Source organism: Phyllostomus discolor, chromosome 7 (genome assembly GCF_004126475.2).
Source record: "Phyllostomus discolor isolate MPI-MPIP mPhyDis1 chromosome 7, mPhyDis1.pri.v3, whole genome shotgun sequence".
Classification (NCBI taxonomy): Eukaryota; Metazoa; Chordata; class Mammalia; order Chiroptera; family Phyllostomidae; genus Phyllostomus; species Phyllostomus discolor.
The window spans coordinates 97052997-97071163 of record NC_040909.2 but is presented as its reverse complement, the minus strand read 5'-3'; the positions used below and the strand labels follow the sequence as shown (position 1 = coordinate 97071163).

General features: G+C 36.4%; 1 protein-coding gene across 13 annotated transcripts in view; it reads left to right on the top strand.

Annotated features, from left to right (window-relative positions):
• Nucleotides 1–18167, top strand: part of ASPH (aspartate beta-hydroxylase) — a 200280-nt gene that overhangs the window by 40704 nt on the left and 141409 nt on the right. The window contains exons 4-5 of one of the 13 annotated variants that reach the window (XM_036031155.1): nt 9081–9122; nt 11252–14633. The exons of 10 other annotated variants lie outside the window; for them this stretch is intronic. In XM_036031155.1, the coding sequence (XP_035887048.1) occupies nt 9081–9122; nt 11252–11607 (398 nt within the window). In that variant the 3' untranslated portion in view covers nt 11608–14633. Of the gene's footprint in view, nt 1–307; nt 6723–9080; nt 9123–11251; nt 14634–18167 lie in introns of those variants that run through there. 2 more of the 13 variants (XM_036031153.1, XM_036031156.1) reach the window with 2 other exon arrangements.

Genomic DNA, 18167 nt, shown 5'->3' with positions numbered 1-18167 from the left:
GATGTTGGCTGATGGGGTTTTGTGTTTTCCAGCTCTCCATTCTCTGATGAGAGAAACACAAACCTGGGCAGGGGCTGGTAGGAAAGGTGAGGATTGGTTAAGTCGTGCCTTTCCTTCAGTTCATGTGATTGAGAGTTGATTGTAAGGTGTGCATCTTAATTGATTCCTTTATTTTCCAAAATATCTTTTCTGTAAACCTCTGTGACCGTGATGCACATCCTTTTTGAGATCACTCTTCCCTCTGCTGCTTTTTCCACCTAACTGCTCTCCTTGTTTTCTCTTTCTCTCTTCCTTTATTCTTATGTAGGCCTGACCAAAGATGGCAGTAATGAAAATATTGATTCTCTTGAGGAAGTCCTTAATATTTTAGCAGAGGAAAGTTCAGATTGGTTTTATGGTTTCCTCTCATTTCTCTATGATATAATGACTCCCTTTGAAATGCTAGAAGAAGAAGAAGAAGAAAGCGAAACCACAGATGGTGTTGATGGTACGTCACAGAATGAAGGGGTTCAGGGAAAGACTTGTGTCATTTTGGATTTACATAACCAGTAACTTTGATTCAGGGATTGAAGTCATTGGCTTATGAAAACCCGAAGCAGTCTCCTTTTCCTTTCTTTCCTTTGCTCATCCAGGGCTTAAAGTGCAGTGGGGCAGCTGTGATGAAACAATACAAAGCAACCATGTGATCTTTTCCCAAAGCACAGCTCCTAGCTAGTCCCTTGCTTGGCGCCCCCACTTCTAGTGAAGAAAGTGGCATTCCTCATTCCCGTAGTTGTCTACGAAGCGCATTGACAATGATGTTCTTGGTGGTATAATTGGTTTCTGTATCGTTCTGTTTTGACTCATGTACTCACTGAACTAAATCTAGAAACTTAATAGAGAATTGTTTTGTGATTAACCTTTGATGCTGCTTGTCTTTCTAACACACTATTAATTAAGATGATTATAATGGACTTGATTATCAGCATATTTCTAGCATGATTCATAAATGCTTCTCTTTCGCTCTTTAACATGACTGATGTATAAAACGATTATTCTTAAGATACCTGATTTTTAAAATTGTAATTTGTTTAACTGATTTATCACATAGGTTAATGCCAACTTCAGTGTAAAATTCTGTATTAATGGTGCTTTTACTCCATGTTTTTGCCTTAGGGTAGTTAAGTTACTGTATTCAGATAGTAGTATGTCTGAATATTTCTGTCTATGGAAGCAAAATTATTTTTAATTTCCTTTTCAAATATGCATCCAGAGAAAGTAATTTGTATATTTTTTAAAAAAGGTGTATTATACAAGAAAGAAAATGTGAATATGTATCTTAAATAATGTTGTACATATTAAAACTATTCACCCTAAGTAAGTCTTTTCCATTTTTTTGTATTATCTTATTAACTAGCTATCAACTTTGGCTTAGGTATAATATGAATTTTAGATTTATAATTTAAATTTATTAAAGTGGTAATGCTTTTTAGTGGAATACTTTTTGCCATTAGAATGCCTTAAAAACACCTTTGAGTCTCTTTATTTAAAGTTAGCTTGCTTGAATAATATTGAAAGCAATTGTATTAGCCATATATAACACGCATTTTGTAAAATTAGAGTTTATCCATTTCCTCCCTCAAAGCTCTTCACAGCTTGAAAGCAAAAAGATCTAAGACCTTTGGTCTCTTCCACTCTTTTAGGGAGTGGTGTTTTGTGCTTTTATTTTTATTCATTTATTTTCTAAAGACAAAGGTTTTTTTCTGCCACATTCTTACATTTACACTTTTGAGACATGTAACCATTACATTGTGTTTGTTTCATGTTTTTAAATCTCTGAGATTAAAACTTAACTTTGGTTCTTCCTAGAGCTTAAAATTTTTTGAAAAGTTTGCATTTTTCTGCTTTTCAGATGTTCACTTTTTATATTTAAATGAAGTCTTCCAGTAGGTGGATCATTCACCCATTTTTTCAGATTAATGTGTTTTTCAGTAATCATTCCTGTGGGCTGTCCAAGTGATAGCCTGAAAGCAGGTCTCCAGTCAGAATATGGGAAGCGCATTGGCCGCCTCCTCTACTCACAACTTGTACATGGCAATGAACACTATCCGATTTGCTAGTCTCATTTTTTTCTTTAAAAAGAAGGCATTCTTTTGCAGTTAATTTTGGAAGTGAATACACCAGTTGTATTTTGACAGTGCTCTTCCAAAGCTTAACTGGCTGTTAAAACTCTAGTTTGTCTTTCCTAATTATTCAGGGAATATGTTTTATTCTGTTAATGTTTCTGACAGTTGAAAGCTTTTGGTATTAGAATGTTAATATTCAGGAACAAATGAGTATCATTTGGATATGATTTTTCTGAAAGTTGATGCAGTTTTTGCCCAAACTTAATGCATCTTCTCTTTGAATTAAAGTATTATGAAATAGCAAAAGTATATTAAGTTTAGATTCAAAAGCATTCTTACATTTACACTCTTAATGAAATTCACTTAGCCAAGTGTCTGAGATGTATTTTTTAAATCAGTCTTATTTCTTAATGCTTCATTGCTACTAACCTCTAGAAGATGTTTGATTAGATTATAAGAAGTAAATAATTAAAATTGTGTGTTTAAAAATGTTTGGAATCATTAATTTCTCAACAGGCTCTTTCTGTTGTGATGCTAACACATTTTATGTGCAGAAATTAATTATGCATTATTTTTGTTAGTGAAAAATAAGGGTGTGAGACCATAATTTGCCATTTATTTGGTACCCCCTTTAATCAGCCCTTTGGGAAAGACTCACAGGAAGGTAAAGCCCAGGTAGCTGCTGAACCCCTGACTTCTGTGACTTCCTTCAACTTGTGCCTACGGCTCATTTTGGTGAGAGAAAATAGTTGTTTGCAAACTTGGTGTAGGGTATGTTGAAGCTGAAAAAAATTACCTCATTTAAATTTTATTTATTATATACATTGTAATTCTGAATGTTCTAAGGATTTATTGTATAAGGTTCTGTTTCATAATATATTTTTCTAGCTTAAACTGAGAAATTTACTTTAAAAGGCAAAATTGTATTCTGTACATTTTAAAATTTATTTATACTTACAGAATTTAGAGTTGTACTCTTGTTCCTTTGTTTTTCCATTTCAAACAACCGCAGGCACTTTGAGGAGTATGCTCTGTGTGCAGATGTAGGGTGTCTCCTCAGAGCGGCCCTTCTGCGTCTTCCCTTGCTTGGCCATTTGTCCAGCTGAAACACACTGAGTTTTCTGGAGTTTGGTACAAAAACAAGGAATTGGCACTCTGGGGATTTACTTTCTGCACATTGGCCGTTTCAGCCCTGATTTTCTCTAGGACATCGGTGATGGCGTGTAAGTCGGTTGGAAAAGCATCTTCTATCTGCTGATCTTATTTATTCAGTTTCTGAGGCCTCGCTGCCATCTGGCTGTCTGTGAGCTGGGGACCTAGTGGACTCATGCAGAGCTGGAGACCTAGTGGAATGCTGGGGTAGCCAGCCTTTTCATCTTGTGCTCCATCCTTTATTCTGGACACTACTGAAACTGGAAAAGTTGGCGTTTGTGCTGCCTGTCACTACCAGAACCAATAAATAGAGACAAGGATTGAATCTTTATGGGCGCTTTATTTAAATGGCTGGCAATCTGAGAAGATAGTAGGTTATAAGGACTGCCTTTCCTCTCATCTCAAACTGACCTTTTTTGTAAGGAGAAGAAAAGTCTGGGTAAGGGGTTTGGAATTCAGAGAAAAGGTTAATCAGATAAAAGCTGCAACCCAGAAGATTTCCTAGCATCCTTTTTTTATCTGTGTCCCAAGGTGGAATTGCTTGTGGGTCTCCTGGAGTCAGGGGGGTCATACTTCCAGTTCCTGGGATAATAGCTTTTCATATACATTAATTAATAAGCCTATTAACTATAACTTAAAGCTAAAAAATGTTCAACTCTTGAGTTCCCCTATCACTACCTCCCTGTCTTATAGAGCTATATCCAAACATGTAAAGAAAAACTTTTTTTCTGCTTGAATTCTGGTTTGTTTTTCTTCATAGTTAGCTGGACTGAACAAAATGTTTCTTTGTCTATCCTGATGTTTATGGCTTTGGAGAATGAGCAGAAGCAGATATAGGCATAGACAATTATTGTTAATTCGTGCAGTTGGCAGTTATACCTGCTGGGGGATTGATACTCAGTGATCCTTTCTGTATAAGATTCTGATCTATAAAACAAAGTAAGACATTTCTGTGATTTGGGCTATGGAATTTTCTTCAATCACAGTATGTATTTGGAGCACTTGAATGAAATTCAGTGACTCAGACTTTATCATCACAAGTTGACTGATGAAACACTACACCAAATTCTCTGCCTTGGTTATTTGTTGAAATAACCACATAATACAGAGGAGTAGGTATTAAAGAGTTAGGAACCAGGTCTTAGATTTCATTGAGTCACTCTCCAAAGCTCAGCGAAACAGACGATGTAGTCCTGGTGAGTGAGAACCTCAGGAACCACCTATTGCGTAAAGGGACACTGAGGCATTTCTTTTCTGTGTTTCTTTGTTTAAGCTGTCTTAAATTAGTGAAACAATTATTGGACATGTTTTTTGAAGATAAATGAATTTTGAACTTCATACAATAAACTGACTTATGCTAACAGAGGTCTTAGGGGATCTTCCCCAAATATTTCATTTGTAATTTGAATCTGCATTTTATCTTTAGTCAAACTCTAGCTGTAATCTCTTCCTAAATCTAGTCTTTCAGTTCTGTTATGTTCTAATCCTCCCTCCCCTACTTATCATAGAAGGCTGGAAGGTTTAGAGCTTTCTTTTCCCTTCAAAATATCTGTGATAACATATTTACGCTATCTGTTTAAAATTGTAAAGAGGTGTAGTGTGTCCTGACATGCATTTTTACCAAAATTAGACATTCCTTTCAAAGCAACAGTCTGCCTAGTTCACAGTCCCTCTACATAAGTGGTTGGCCTCTTTTTGCTATCTTTAGTCAATGTTGAAATAAACTATGACGTTTTACTATGAAAGGAAATAGGATAAGAAACTGAGGCTCCCAGGTATCACCAGGGACTATGGGAGAGACTGAAATGACCTAAGTATAATGTGATACTCAGCCTACCCATTCTGTGGCCAACTCTGAAAATCTGCACTAGCTACTCAGGCTTTTGTAATGGAACCACTCTTCTAAAACTATGTCTGTTGCATGTGGTGGGACCCCAGGTCCAAGCATTGGCTTAATGATCGGGCATTTTAATTTCATCCAGAGCATTTCATTTTGAAACTGTGGGGGAATATGTGGCTCTGAGGCAGTTGTCAAAATAACATTATTACTTTTAGGCAACTTCTTCATGTTCTAAAGAAAGAATATTAGACCTGCTGTTTTCAAATTTCTGTATGAGAATTCCCAAATAGTCAACACAGCCATTAACAATAGTCACTTAGAAACTATCAGAATAAACACACAGACAAAAAGGAAATAAGCAACATGGTGGTTGTTTATTTGTTGGCACTCTCTTTGACTGTAACCACATCCTAATGCTTCTTTGTTGACTGCTTGCAATGGGAATGTATTCTATCAATAAAATAACTCTTATCTGCATGGATTGCAGAGTACCAAATATGCTTCCTTGTCAGTCTCTAATTGATATAATTTTCTCCATATTACTTGGAAACTATTTTTAAGGAGTTATTACGTTATCATGAATTTTATTGTTTGATGGAATTGTTCCCTTTTTTCCTTCCTGGAAAAATAGGTGCTCACTTGACTTTTGACATTGTAAAGAAACTCGACATCAACCATGGTTACAAATGCTAAGAAATTAATTCTGTCTACAATTAGGAATTATATAAAAGCAAAGTCTTATATACATACCCTATGCCCTCACATACATGCTCTGGGGCCACTTCTCTGCTTCCCCAAACTAGTAATTTTTTCCCCTCTACATGCTGTCATTAACCCTGCCCCACTCACCCCTCCTCCAACAATGGGCTTCACACTGTTGTTGGAAAAAGAACTGTTGTTAAGTGTCCCTGAATCGAACTTCTGTGAGCTGCTCACTGCCGTGACAGTTACTGTCTTCAGTGAGTATTCCAAACTTTTCAGCCCTTGCATCTTCCTTTCTCTGTAGAGGTCATTTTGCTTCCTGCTTTTCTAAGGTAGTCACCCCTAACTCGGGTGCCATTATGTTTCCTTCTTTACCCTGTATGACATTTAATTACTCTTATTTTTTGAATCATTGTTTCCTCCCTCATTGGTCATTTTTTTCAGATGTGGCATCTTCTGGTTTCCAAAGCCAATGTTTTCCTTTGTGTCTGCACCTCCTTCTTCTGGCCTCATCATTTTTCCCCTTTCTCATAAACTAAGTTTCTTTTTTCTCTAGGCAAACCTATGTCTTCCTCTAGCCTTCAGTACATACGAACACAAATGAAATTCTTCAAAACCCTATTCCTTTTGTGCCCCCTGAGAATCTTAGGAAAATACACATATGATCAGTTTTCTTCTAAGGAGGTAAGAGTGGCCCTTGTGAGCACCCTGAGTTTTGCTCACCTCTGTTTTCTCATCACCGTAATGTGACTGCTACTTCTTGTACTTCTTGTATAAAAGGGACTACAGTACCTCTTGTACTATAATCTGGAGAACCTAATTGGATGTTTAATGATTAACATAATTCAGTATTGTCCTCATTGTAAACTTTTGTTCATGCCTTCCTTCCTAATACTGCTCCTTTAGTTTTTAGAACTGCATTTTCTTTCTTCTCTTTTCTCCCATACTTAGGGGCTTGTCTGTTAAGTTCCAGTCCTCCAAGTGCTGTGCTTTCTTTCATGTCTCTGTTGTTTCCATCAGAGATTAAATGTGATCATTGTGGCTTAAATTGTTAGCTCAGTATTTGTCATGTAAAAAGCACAAAAAAATCATTGACTACGTATACTCTAAGTTTAGGAAAGGTAGTTAAAATTGGTACTTTGGAATTTTGCATGTCAATACATTGCACATTGTTAATTTGTTCCACTTTAAGGATTCATACCCAAACTGCAAAAGTTTTAAGTACTTATTATTTTTCCTGTTTCATTAATCTGGTGCTGATCTGATATTTTAGCTTATTAATAAAAAAGTTAACTTTAGCCTTTTCACCAGTATAGCACCTTTGACCATAGTAGGGGTAGAGGGTAGATCATCTGATTTTCGATCCTCTGCTTTTTAACAGAAAAATCCAGGGCTGCATTTCAAGAACCTGTAGGAGTCAGGAGACATTAGCATCACTAATAGTGCATTTTAATGATTTATGCTGATTTAGTTTGCACATTGAATAATACCCATATATTTAAAACTTGGCGTTATAAATGAGAAAAAATAATTGTCATCACACACTCGTTGTGATTGTGTATGTATATTAAGTAATTGACAGGTATAGAAAGCCACATGGAAAAGTTAAGTGAAATAAGGGAGTCATGGAAAGACAAGAACCATATGATTTTGCCCAAATGTGATCTAAGGAACAAAATGAACTAATGAGCAAAATAGAGACAGACTCACAGATAGAGAGCAGGATGACAGCTAAGGGGGAGAAGGTGAGAATGAGGGCTGGAGAGATTGAGCAAAAAGGAAAAGGGACTCATGGACATGGACAACAGTGTGGTGATTGTGGGGTAGGGGGAGATATAAGGAGACTAAATAGTAATGGAAAAAATATAATAAAAAGTAAAAAATGAACTTATTAAAAAATAAAATAAAAATATAGTCAGTGATAAGACATACTAATACTCCCCACCCCCAGAATGATAATGGGGATAGTTCAACCAAAATAAATTCCATTCTCAAGTGGCTGTGTCATTTGATGGAAACTGGAAGTGGGAGCGTGATTGTGGTTTGGAGAAACAGAGGGAGTGACTGCTACAGCTTCCAGCAGGAATGAGTGAAAAAGGGCTTAGGGGGACTTCTTGTGACCTTTGCTGTAGAGTGACAGACTGTGCACGTTGCTGCCTCACCAGAGATGAACTCTAATCACCATACGTACTTCCCACCCTGATGTGCCGAGAACAGCGATTTTCAGCCACTGTGCTGCAAGAATTTACATGTGCTATGCGTTGAAAAAGGTTGAAAATTGCTGGCCTAGGAAATGGATTGTCAACTTGGAATGCCCCTTGGGAAAGTTTGCTGATACATGAGTATAACAAAGCATTTATGTGACCCGGGGGGACATCAGCTGGCTGGGGTGCTAAGTACAACTTGTATGGGTAAGAGCATGCTGAGAGGCATGTGGTATTGACATTTGTTAGAGGGTTAAAAGTAAACCCACTATCATTACTTTCACTTGCAAAGAGAGGAAATAGAAAGCTCTTACAAAGTTTTTAGATGAAGGCTAAAAAACATAACATATATCTACCTAACAGTGTGTTTCTTACTTGTGCAATTTTTAAATAAAGTTTGAAAGTATGTGGGAAAAAGCAATGATTAGTAAAGACTAAAATTCTGTTAAATATGCTATCCTTTTTGGGGCGATGGTAATGATGATAATGATGATTGGATTGGGAAGTAAAGTCCCCAGGTCCTTTTACTCTTGGTTCTTGTAATTGCACGTGTGAGTCACGAGCGGAAGTCCTCTGACTATCTTTGCACCACTGAGAGGGAAACACCATTTCCTGTGATGACACATTTCTAAAGCCAACAATTCTTTTACATCTAAGGTACCTTGTGAAGTTGACTACTAATTTTGCCATATATAATACACTCCCATGTATAATGGGCACCCACATTTTAGTGCTAATTCCCATGTCCGATTCAAGTTATGCATGGGAAATAGTACTGCCTGAGTATAATGTGCAATCTTATTTTTCCCACAAAAATTTGGGCAAAAAAAGTATGCATTGTACTTGGCAAATGCAGTAAATCATAGGCTGATTGTAATGCATTTTTTCTGTTACAGTGAAAGTATGGTTCTAAAATGATGTAAGTGATATGTGTTGAAGGAGTGCATTTTTTAAAATAATGAATTTAACTTAATTCATTTAACAGACACATCAATTTTAACTATTTTATAGATACTTATTTTTTAATTACCTTCATATTTCATTTATAACCTATTTTCATCTTGTAAATATCAACAGAAGGACCCGGTGGGGTAGCCAAGAGAAAAACTAAGGCCAAAGGTATTTTCTATTTTTGAAATTAGCCTTGAGTGAATCAAGTGTAATGCTTGAAAGTGCATGACATTTTCTAGATATGTTATGTAAATGCAGCTACTAATGCTAAACATTATTGCTTTTTGGTTTTGGGTGCACCTTTGGTCATAAATAGTTTTAGTTTTGTAAAGACCTCATTAAAATTTTTTTCTGCCTAAGCCTATAATATTAATTTTCTTTTTATATTACCAAACTTTGTAAGTCTTCACATTAAGAACATATATAGCAATATCATAATATTATTATACTATATATAAATTTACATATACACATCCTACCCTCCAACTTAAAATCTTAGTTTGAATTTTTTTAAATTACTGTTGGAAAAAAGATGAATTCATCAGTGATTGATTTTATTTTTCTGAAAGCTCTGATGAAGCTTTCTTAGGGCACAATAAAAGTTAGTTTGAGCAAACATAAAAGTTTCCAGTAAAATAAGAACTTAAATGTGTAATCTCTAGCACTATATTATGTTGGTGTAGAATTTGCCATGTTTAATATTTGAATTGTTTAAAAATGATTATACCTGTGACCCATTCTATGTAGGCTAACAGCTCATTGTTACAGCCCATTTATACCCTCTGGTTTTTCTTCTTCACATGCAAATATTTATGTCCTTCACAGAGAGGGGCGTGGGGAAGTGCATGGTTTTTTAAAAAAATAAATTTGTAATATTCTTTTGTGCTTAACTGCTTGTCGTATTTGTAGTTTGTTTTTGTGTTTTTGGTGAAACATTAACAAGTACGACTTTTACTATGTGAGTTGCAGGGTTTTGTGATTTGTAGTTTAATAATTTTAAGATTAGGAAATTGTAATGTTTTAACTTTATATCTTACCTGAATGATATCTGGTAAGAAAACAGAATATTCACCATTTTATTCTTATATAAGTTATTACTAAATTGTGGCCAATAAAGAATAAATTTGCTTTTTGGTCTACAGAGGCACATCAAACATTAAAGATTTAATACTTTAAAACCCGTGTACAGCGCAAGACCTGACAGCGCGGCCCAGGCTTCCTGCTCGCTCAGTGTTGTCATCTGCATTGCTCTGTGAATGGCATTGAAGTAGAACGAGGACTTGGGTGGTTGGTTCTTTGTGAATGCTACTTGCATTTGTACAAGATTTTAATAAGCGTTTTCAGGAAGAATTGAATAACGTTTTATGCTGTGTAGGTTTTACATGATTTTGGTGTGCAAAAACATCTTCCACATTTTGTTAAAGAGATATTTTGCTTCTGTGATTTCCTAATGAGAGAGCAAGAAGGTGAAATTCACACCTTTAGCTAGCAGCACTACTAAACATTATATAAAGCAAGTTCATAGCAGTGTCTTACATGAGATTTGGAATTGCCTGTATATTCCATTGAATTGCTTTCTTCCCTATGAATGTGGACAACATATATATATGTTGGCTTGAGTGGTTCTACATAAATTAACAGGAAACATATTTAAAGGAATACTGATTTCATAATGTTGAATGTGAGCAACACAGAATTCTACCTATCATTTTAGATATTATAGATAATGAGTTTAAATTTTTATACTCAATGGATATTGTATTTTCCTTATTTAAAATTAAATGGAATTTAATTTTTCATTATGTTTTCAAGGATTAAAAGCACAGATATTTTAAGGACATAATTTTTTGTTAGAGGTAAAAATTTTAAAATTATCTTTGTGGAAATACTTGCAAATTAGGGGAAATTTGTTCTTATGTTGTTGGTGTTCCTTTAATTATGTTGTTACAGTTGTGAAATGTGAGTTGTTAAGTAAAGTACTGACTTTATGCATGTACTCATTTGAATAATATTGCATGTTAACCTTGTTTTAAGACAAATTTATGCCATATTTTAAGCTGGAAAAATATGTTGCCAAGGTTCTAGTATTTCTTTTATAGCCAATACTTAATAGAGGTTAGCATCTGTTTTTAACCAACTTGAAGTGGTATAATAAAGTCACTTTTTGAATGATCATTTTATGTGTGGGGAGAGATTTAAAAACAGACAATGCTTTTGCACTAAGCTTCTGTCCTATGAATTAAGAGATTCTTTCAATAAACATTTTTTCCTTTGATTGGATAACTTGAATGTTAAAGAACTCACTAAAGAAGAGCTGAAGAAGGAAAAGGAGAAGCTTGAGTCAAGGAAGGAAAGTAAGAATGAAGAGAGAAAAAAGGGGAAGAAAGAAAAAGAGGATGACCGGAAGGATAAGAAAATTGCTGTTTCCGATGTATCCAGGAAAGAGCCCACAAAGACTAAAAAGGACAGAGAGAAGGAGAAAGTGGGACTAGATAAAGGTTCTAAAGCCAAGGAAAACAGGAAAAAATCAACAAATACAAAGGATATTTCTGGTAAAATGACATCCAGAGACAAAGAGGACAGGAAGGATGGAAGAAGTTCTGTCAAACAGGCACATTTAGCAAAGGGAAATAATCAGAAAAGAAAGAACTAAAGCTCGAAGGTCATGGTCCCAGGAAATGGTAATGGTCCTCTTCGAGTTTTGCTGCTAAAGGGCATAGGAAATGTAGTATTGCTCTGGTTGGGGAAGATGTGCAAGTTAGCCGTTGAACGTCTTTATTGGTGCTCAGCAAGTAAAGTCTTGACGTTTCAGTACACTGTCTAATGCTTCTAAATTTAAAAGATGAAGCTTTAAAAATATGTAATAAAAATGTGATGTAATACCATTCTATTTTTATTAATTTATTGTTCATGTATCCAGATAAATGTATATGTATAATATGCATTGTAATGAACTTAATATATATTGAATACTTTTACTGGAGCTGAATAGAAATATTAAGATTTTAAATAGTATTTACATGCAGAATGACATAACTTTCAGGTATGATAAACACTCAGGTAGGTAGGAAGTTACCAACTTTCTTTATTTGCCCTTGGTTTTCTTCCTGCCTTTTCCTCCCTGCTTCCCTCTTTCCCCTCCCCCGCTTTCTCTTCCCAGGTCACCTCCTCAAGCTCAGGTGACATCCCTGCATTCCTCCTTCCCCAGGCTCTGGCCACCCACCCCCTTGTCTCTTAGGGGCTGCGGTTTCTTCGAGCTCTTCTCAGATTAATTCAGCTTTCCCTTCTCCTCCCATCTCTCCCATTGAATCATTTCCCTTTACCTCCTTCTCCATCTTGCCGAACCGCTGCACTCCTTAGCCCTTCCCAGCTACCTCTGCCTTTTCCACCAGTCCTGCCCCATCTCCTGCTACCCAGTAAACACTGTGTGCCAGGTACACTGTCCTGAGAACTCAGATACAGTCATAAATAAAAGAACTTCATTTAGAAGAACAATTTTATAACACTTTTGTTTATATCTTTACAGACTCAATAGTTATAGAAAGGCTTTAAGTATTCAAAATTGTATATGCTTTCATTTCATAGCACCTGTTTTGTCAGTTACTTTGGTGGAATGCCATTATAGTTTTTGTATTTGATTGTATCGTAATTGTTTACCACATTTAAGAAATTGCAAATTTGACATCTAACTAGAGGTCAGAAATTAGTTAAGAAAACATTTAATAAAAAGAAATTTCAGTTTGAATACATTTCTACGAATGGTCTGTACTCTTCTCTGCATGAGTGTTTAAATCTCTAATTGTGATTACTGGTAAGATTTAGTTACTGAATTAAGGGCACCCTGATTTGTTTTAACAATTGAAAGTGCTGCCACGAAGATTTTATTTTAAAAATTACTTACTTTTTTCTATGAAAAGCTTAAAAACAGGTATTTTGACCTGATTAAAGAGACCTCATGTCAGAAATGTGTAAGCATCAAGTGTGGATGTTTCTAAAAGCACCGCACACCTGTTATTGTATGCTAGCAGCTTTTACTGCTGAAAAGCAAACACAAACACTTAATTGACAAACATTTCAATTGACATAATAGATATACACATCAGGGGGGAAATCCTAGAGATTATTCAATTTAGTATTTGTACCCAATTCAACCCTATTCTGTTTAAAAATTGAAGCTCAAAGAAATTGTAATGCGGTAACTTGGGGTTTTTATGTTGATTAGACAGGATTTTGTTGTTTTTATAGATCACAGGAACATGGTAAACCAAAAGGGGGATTGTGTGGTTTACTCGTTTGGCAAATGCAGAGGCACTGGCTTCACGTTAATAGATCCTGAGTATAGGCCTGTAATCAGAGCCGTGCTTCTTCCTGGCTCCCCTCAAATCTTGGCTCTGCTGACTTCTGCTTGACTTGGCTCTATGTGGAAGTGCTGCCTCACAGAGGAGGTGGCCTGCAGCGAGCCCCTGACATACCTTTCTGGTTTAGCAATCGTAGTGCAAAGGGGCAGTTTTCTGGGATGGCTGTGAGAGAAAAGTCCCTGGGAGAATTAATCACTGGCCCAGTTGAGCCTGGTGACCATCTGTGACCATTGTCACAACTATATTGTCACAGCCACACACCATTGTCACAGCAACACTGTAGTCTGGGTTGGGTTAGTTTTCCCAGGTTGGCTCCTATGCACAAAGCTTTCGGTGGGAGTTGAGTGTGTCCCACCAAACCACGTGAGATGTTTCTTCCGGGAGAGGGAGTTTCTGGGAGAAGAGGGAGGCCCTGATTGAGACCTGGGCAAAACCCAAAGCAAAGCAGGTATTCAACATACATAAATGTTAAAAAGATTTAAAAGACATGTTCTGAAATTAGACCATGCTGCTAAGATGGATTTATTTTCAAGTGTAGGTACCAAATTTTAAGCATTAATTTCTCTATAGATGATGTTTCTCCTTGAGGAAGGGTCGAGAATTATAATTGTATTTACTGGGGGTATTGTAAGAATTTTTACCTTGGTGTTTGAAGGACAGTGGCCATGGACAACAGTACATAAAGGCTAAATTCTAAGAAAATGAGTGAAAAAATTTTAGAATAACCTATAATCAGCATAAGCAATATAAATATTATCTGTTGCTGTTTAGTAAATGAAACACTTGGAAATATTAGTTCTGTCGAGTTTTCCTTTGAATTGATGAGCTCAGAATTGAACTGGACTGTCTCTACTAAAACACTTAAAAATATTTCAAGAGCTCTTGTGAACTTTTTTCTCTTCCCTTTTCTTCAGTAAATAAAGGTTTTCACTGAATTTCATTGAAGTTGAGGCCACACTTTAGCTGCACTGTCTTTAGATAACTGACTGTCCAACTAAAACACTCACCATGAGATAAGCTTTGGGTCATGACCAATGGGTTGAAATTACACTTGTGTTCTCAGTTTTGCTCACTCTTTAATTTGGTGCATAGTTATTTCTGTATTCTGCTGCTTCATGTTGTTACTTCAGGGTAATTAAAATTAGAAAAGTCACCCTTTTAAAATAAGTCAGCCATAAACTGGGAAAAATGTTGTATTATGAAGTAATTGGGAGTCACAAGTCCTGAAAAGTGAAAATTAAACATACTAAGAATGTAAGTTTATTTTGTTATATCACTAACATTTTTTATGTAAGTTATACTATGTGATATTAAGAATGCTGAAAAGTGACATTACTGGTGTCATTTTTCTTACACTTTGTATGATATTCTTTTACATGTGAGCAGCACAGTCACTGTAAAGATGATCAATTTACAAAATAGCTGACAACCTGTCAGTTTTTCCAAGAATCTTTTTTATTATTTAATATGCAAATTACCATTTTGAAGCACTTGAGCATCATTAGTTTTTTCATTTGCTGTGATGTGCAACCTCTGTGTTTCAGGGGCTAGCAATGTCTTTTTGTGTGAATTTTACTAAATTCTAACAGGACTTGTCATCATCTTCTTGAAATATTTTTTTACAGGATTTTCAGTTTTACTTTATGGGTGATTTGCATTGTGTGGACAGTTCTTTAGACATTTCACAATGAGGGAGAAACTGTTAAAGGAGTGATATAAAGGAGTTTGCATGAGTGCTCAAGTTAACCCAGGGAATTAATTCTGTGATTGGTTCATAGAGAAATATGTTATAGTATTATGGCCACTCTGTCACTTTAGAGGTTCTCATGATTACTTGGATAATAGGACTCCTTACTACAAGTACCATTTTTAGTTTTAAAGGTTTTAACTATAATGTCATATTCCATGAAATGGGTGTGGTGACTTAGACCAGGGGTCCTCAACCTTTAGTGACAGACAGGTACCATTCGGGGCCTGTTAGGAATCGTGCTGAACAGCAGGGGGTGAGCTTGAATATAATGGCATGTAATCATCTTAAATCATCCCGAAACCATCCCACCTCCACACCCCACCCCGTTCCATGGAAAAATTGTCTTCCACAAAACTGATCCCTCGTGCCAAAAAGGTTGGGGACCACTACCTTAGACTGTGTCCATTGGCTTTGGTTCTTCTCTCCTGTGTCCTCCAGTATTCCCTTTCCTATTAATGTCCATTGGCAACAATTGTACAAATCGATTACTTGGACTATTTCACTATAAAATGCATTCCTGGTAGTTCCAGTTTTCCTCTTTTGTGAACTGAAGATGATACCTTCCCCTCATGGTGGTTGTTGGAACTAGCTAGTATCACATGCATAGCAGCTGACACATTGTCAGCATTCACATTTTCCTTTCCTTTGGTGGGATAATAGTAATAATTCTGCTAAGGTGTTTCAGTCAGTCCTTAAAAATTTGGAAGGACTGGGCCGTGATTTCTGCTCCTACTTTTGTCAGTGGGTTGTGAGACAAATAAATCCTTTATCCTTTGTAAGTAATATATCTTTGTGAAATGGGTAGACTGGAACCTGGGTTGTTCTGCGAGGTAATTGAGAGGGCACATAACAGTGATTATAAATGCTGCATATGTGTGAAGCTGTACGAATGCTTTTGGATTTAAAGGATACAGCTGCAATGGGAAAACAGGATATGAAATGTAAAGGCTAGAAAAGTTATGAAATAACTACTCTTAAGTCAAGAAATTTAATAACCAGCCTAATTATGAAAAACTTATTTATAAATTTGCTTTGTACTTGGACTATGTTTTTCTACAGAAGCAATTTTATGGTCTTTAGAGGTTTTCTATTCCAGTCCACAAAAACTTTATAAATTCCTAATATCCAGTTCTGCAAATCTCAGTGTTTCTATAGAGAAAGACATTCATTATTCCTTCTCAAGGTGTTAGTTAGGAACATACGTAGTTGTAAGTTTGTTATTCATATTTCTTTTGACTACATGTGAATCCATTCACATGAGCTTATGTGGACAAAAAACATAGAAACAAACAAAAACTATTGATTGGCTTTCATAATTGTGAAGACCAAAGAGTAGCTGTGGGTTTTGTTTTGTTTTGTTTAATTTAGTTTAGTTTAGTTTTGTTTTGTTTCCCTTTAGTTGTGCTGGATCTAGGTGCTCAAACATCTCTGGGCCCTCACAATGGTGGCTCCTTTCACAGGCAGCCTGTCCCAGATTGAGTCACACGTGCTCATAGTCAACTCTCAGCCTCACAGAGCGGGTGATGGTGTAACAAAGCTGTGATTGGCAAGACCATGATCATGTAAGTGTCCACTCTTAAAACTGTGGGGTGAAGGAAAACCAGTTCCATAGCAGAAAATTAGTGTGTTCTTACCTAGAAGAAGGGGAAGAGGTGAGGTCCAGGCAATGCAATGGATATTTGGGCCCTGTATTTCATGTGCACTAATTGCAGGTGGTTTATGGAGTTTTTCTCCTCACCCCATGTCTATTTCTGCCACTGGGCAAATACAAGGAGTCGAATGGATGGGCCTTAATGAGTGTTTCAGAGTTAGAGCCATCCCAGCCCTTGGCCAGGAGTAGTTTTAGACAATTAAAAGAACATAAGGGAATATTGTCATGTGGTAAATACTACCATTTAATTATCAAGTAAATCAGGTTTACCTTGTTGTTAAGCTCTTTCCATTTTCCCCTGGTTTTATTTAAAGAGAGAGTTTTTGTTCTTAGGAAACTAAAGGAGTGAGTATTATATAGCAGACTCATCTCTTGGGGGGAAATCTGAAAAAACCCTCAGTAACACTCTTCAGTCTCATGCCCTGCCTCCTCCATTTGCCCAAGGATGAACCTCATGAACTAGATGTTTATTACCAGTTTGCTTATCATTTTTACATAGAAATAAATTTCTGCAAAAGCTTCAATTTTGGAAGCCCTACAGTGCAGAAAGCCATCTTTTTTTCTTTGTTCTCATTTTATACCTCATTTAATTTCACTTTACAAATGTATTATATATACATTATAGGGGTCTGTCCGTGATTTATTTCTTTCTTGCCTCAAACCTTGCTTATCTTGTACTGTAAAAGATTAGAGGAAGTCATATATTTAAAGTGTCCATGTTATTTTTGTTAATTATATAAAATGCTCTCATGCTGGGTCATCTCTATTCATTGATTCATTCAAAATTCTGAGCATCTGCAGCTGACCAGGGGCTGTGCCAGCCACTGGGGTAGAGGCAGTCAAAGTGGCACTCTTCCCTGCAGGGCAGTGCTGTGAAATAAGCAGGGGGTTGAGGAAAAAAAAAATGAAACAAGCTGTTGCTGGTACAGCTGACCATTCCCCTCCGCCTAGACCGTGCTGCTGTCACTGTGTAGCGGGTCACCTGCCCCTGCCTTGCAGCATCCAGCCGAGCCATTCCGATTGCCCTCACGCTTCCCCCATCCTGTCTGAGGTGGTTGGACCACGTGCCTGCCCGTTATCGTGCCCACCTCTTTGCTTCATTCCTGGACTCAGCTTTGCTACCAGACTGTGATCTATGTTCAGTCTCTGTCGCAGTAACTGACAATAATAGGCATTGACTGTATGTTTGTTGAATGATGAATATATAAAATTATATGACTAAGATGAAAAAGTGTGATTTATTTCCAAAAAAGAAAAACCCAGAATTTTCTTCAGTAGTTGCTTTAACCACCTTGGAAGTCATGGATAGCTGTGCTGATGCTGCTGTGTGTATGTGTGCAGAGAGGGGGTAAGTTTGTCTCTGTAGAAGAAATAAAGGAAAACTTAAATTGGTGAAAAAATTATGCATTTGTTGGTTTAAATTATTTAATTCTTAAAACCTTCTAAGGAGATGG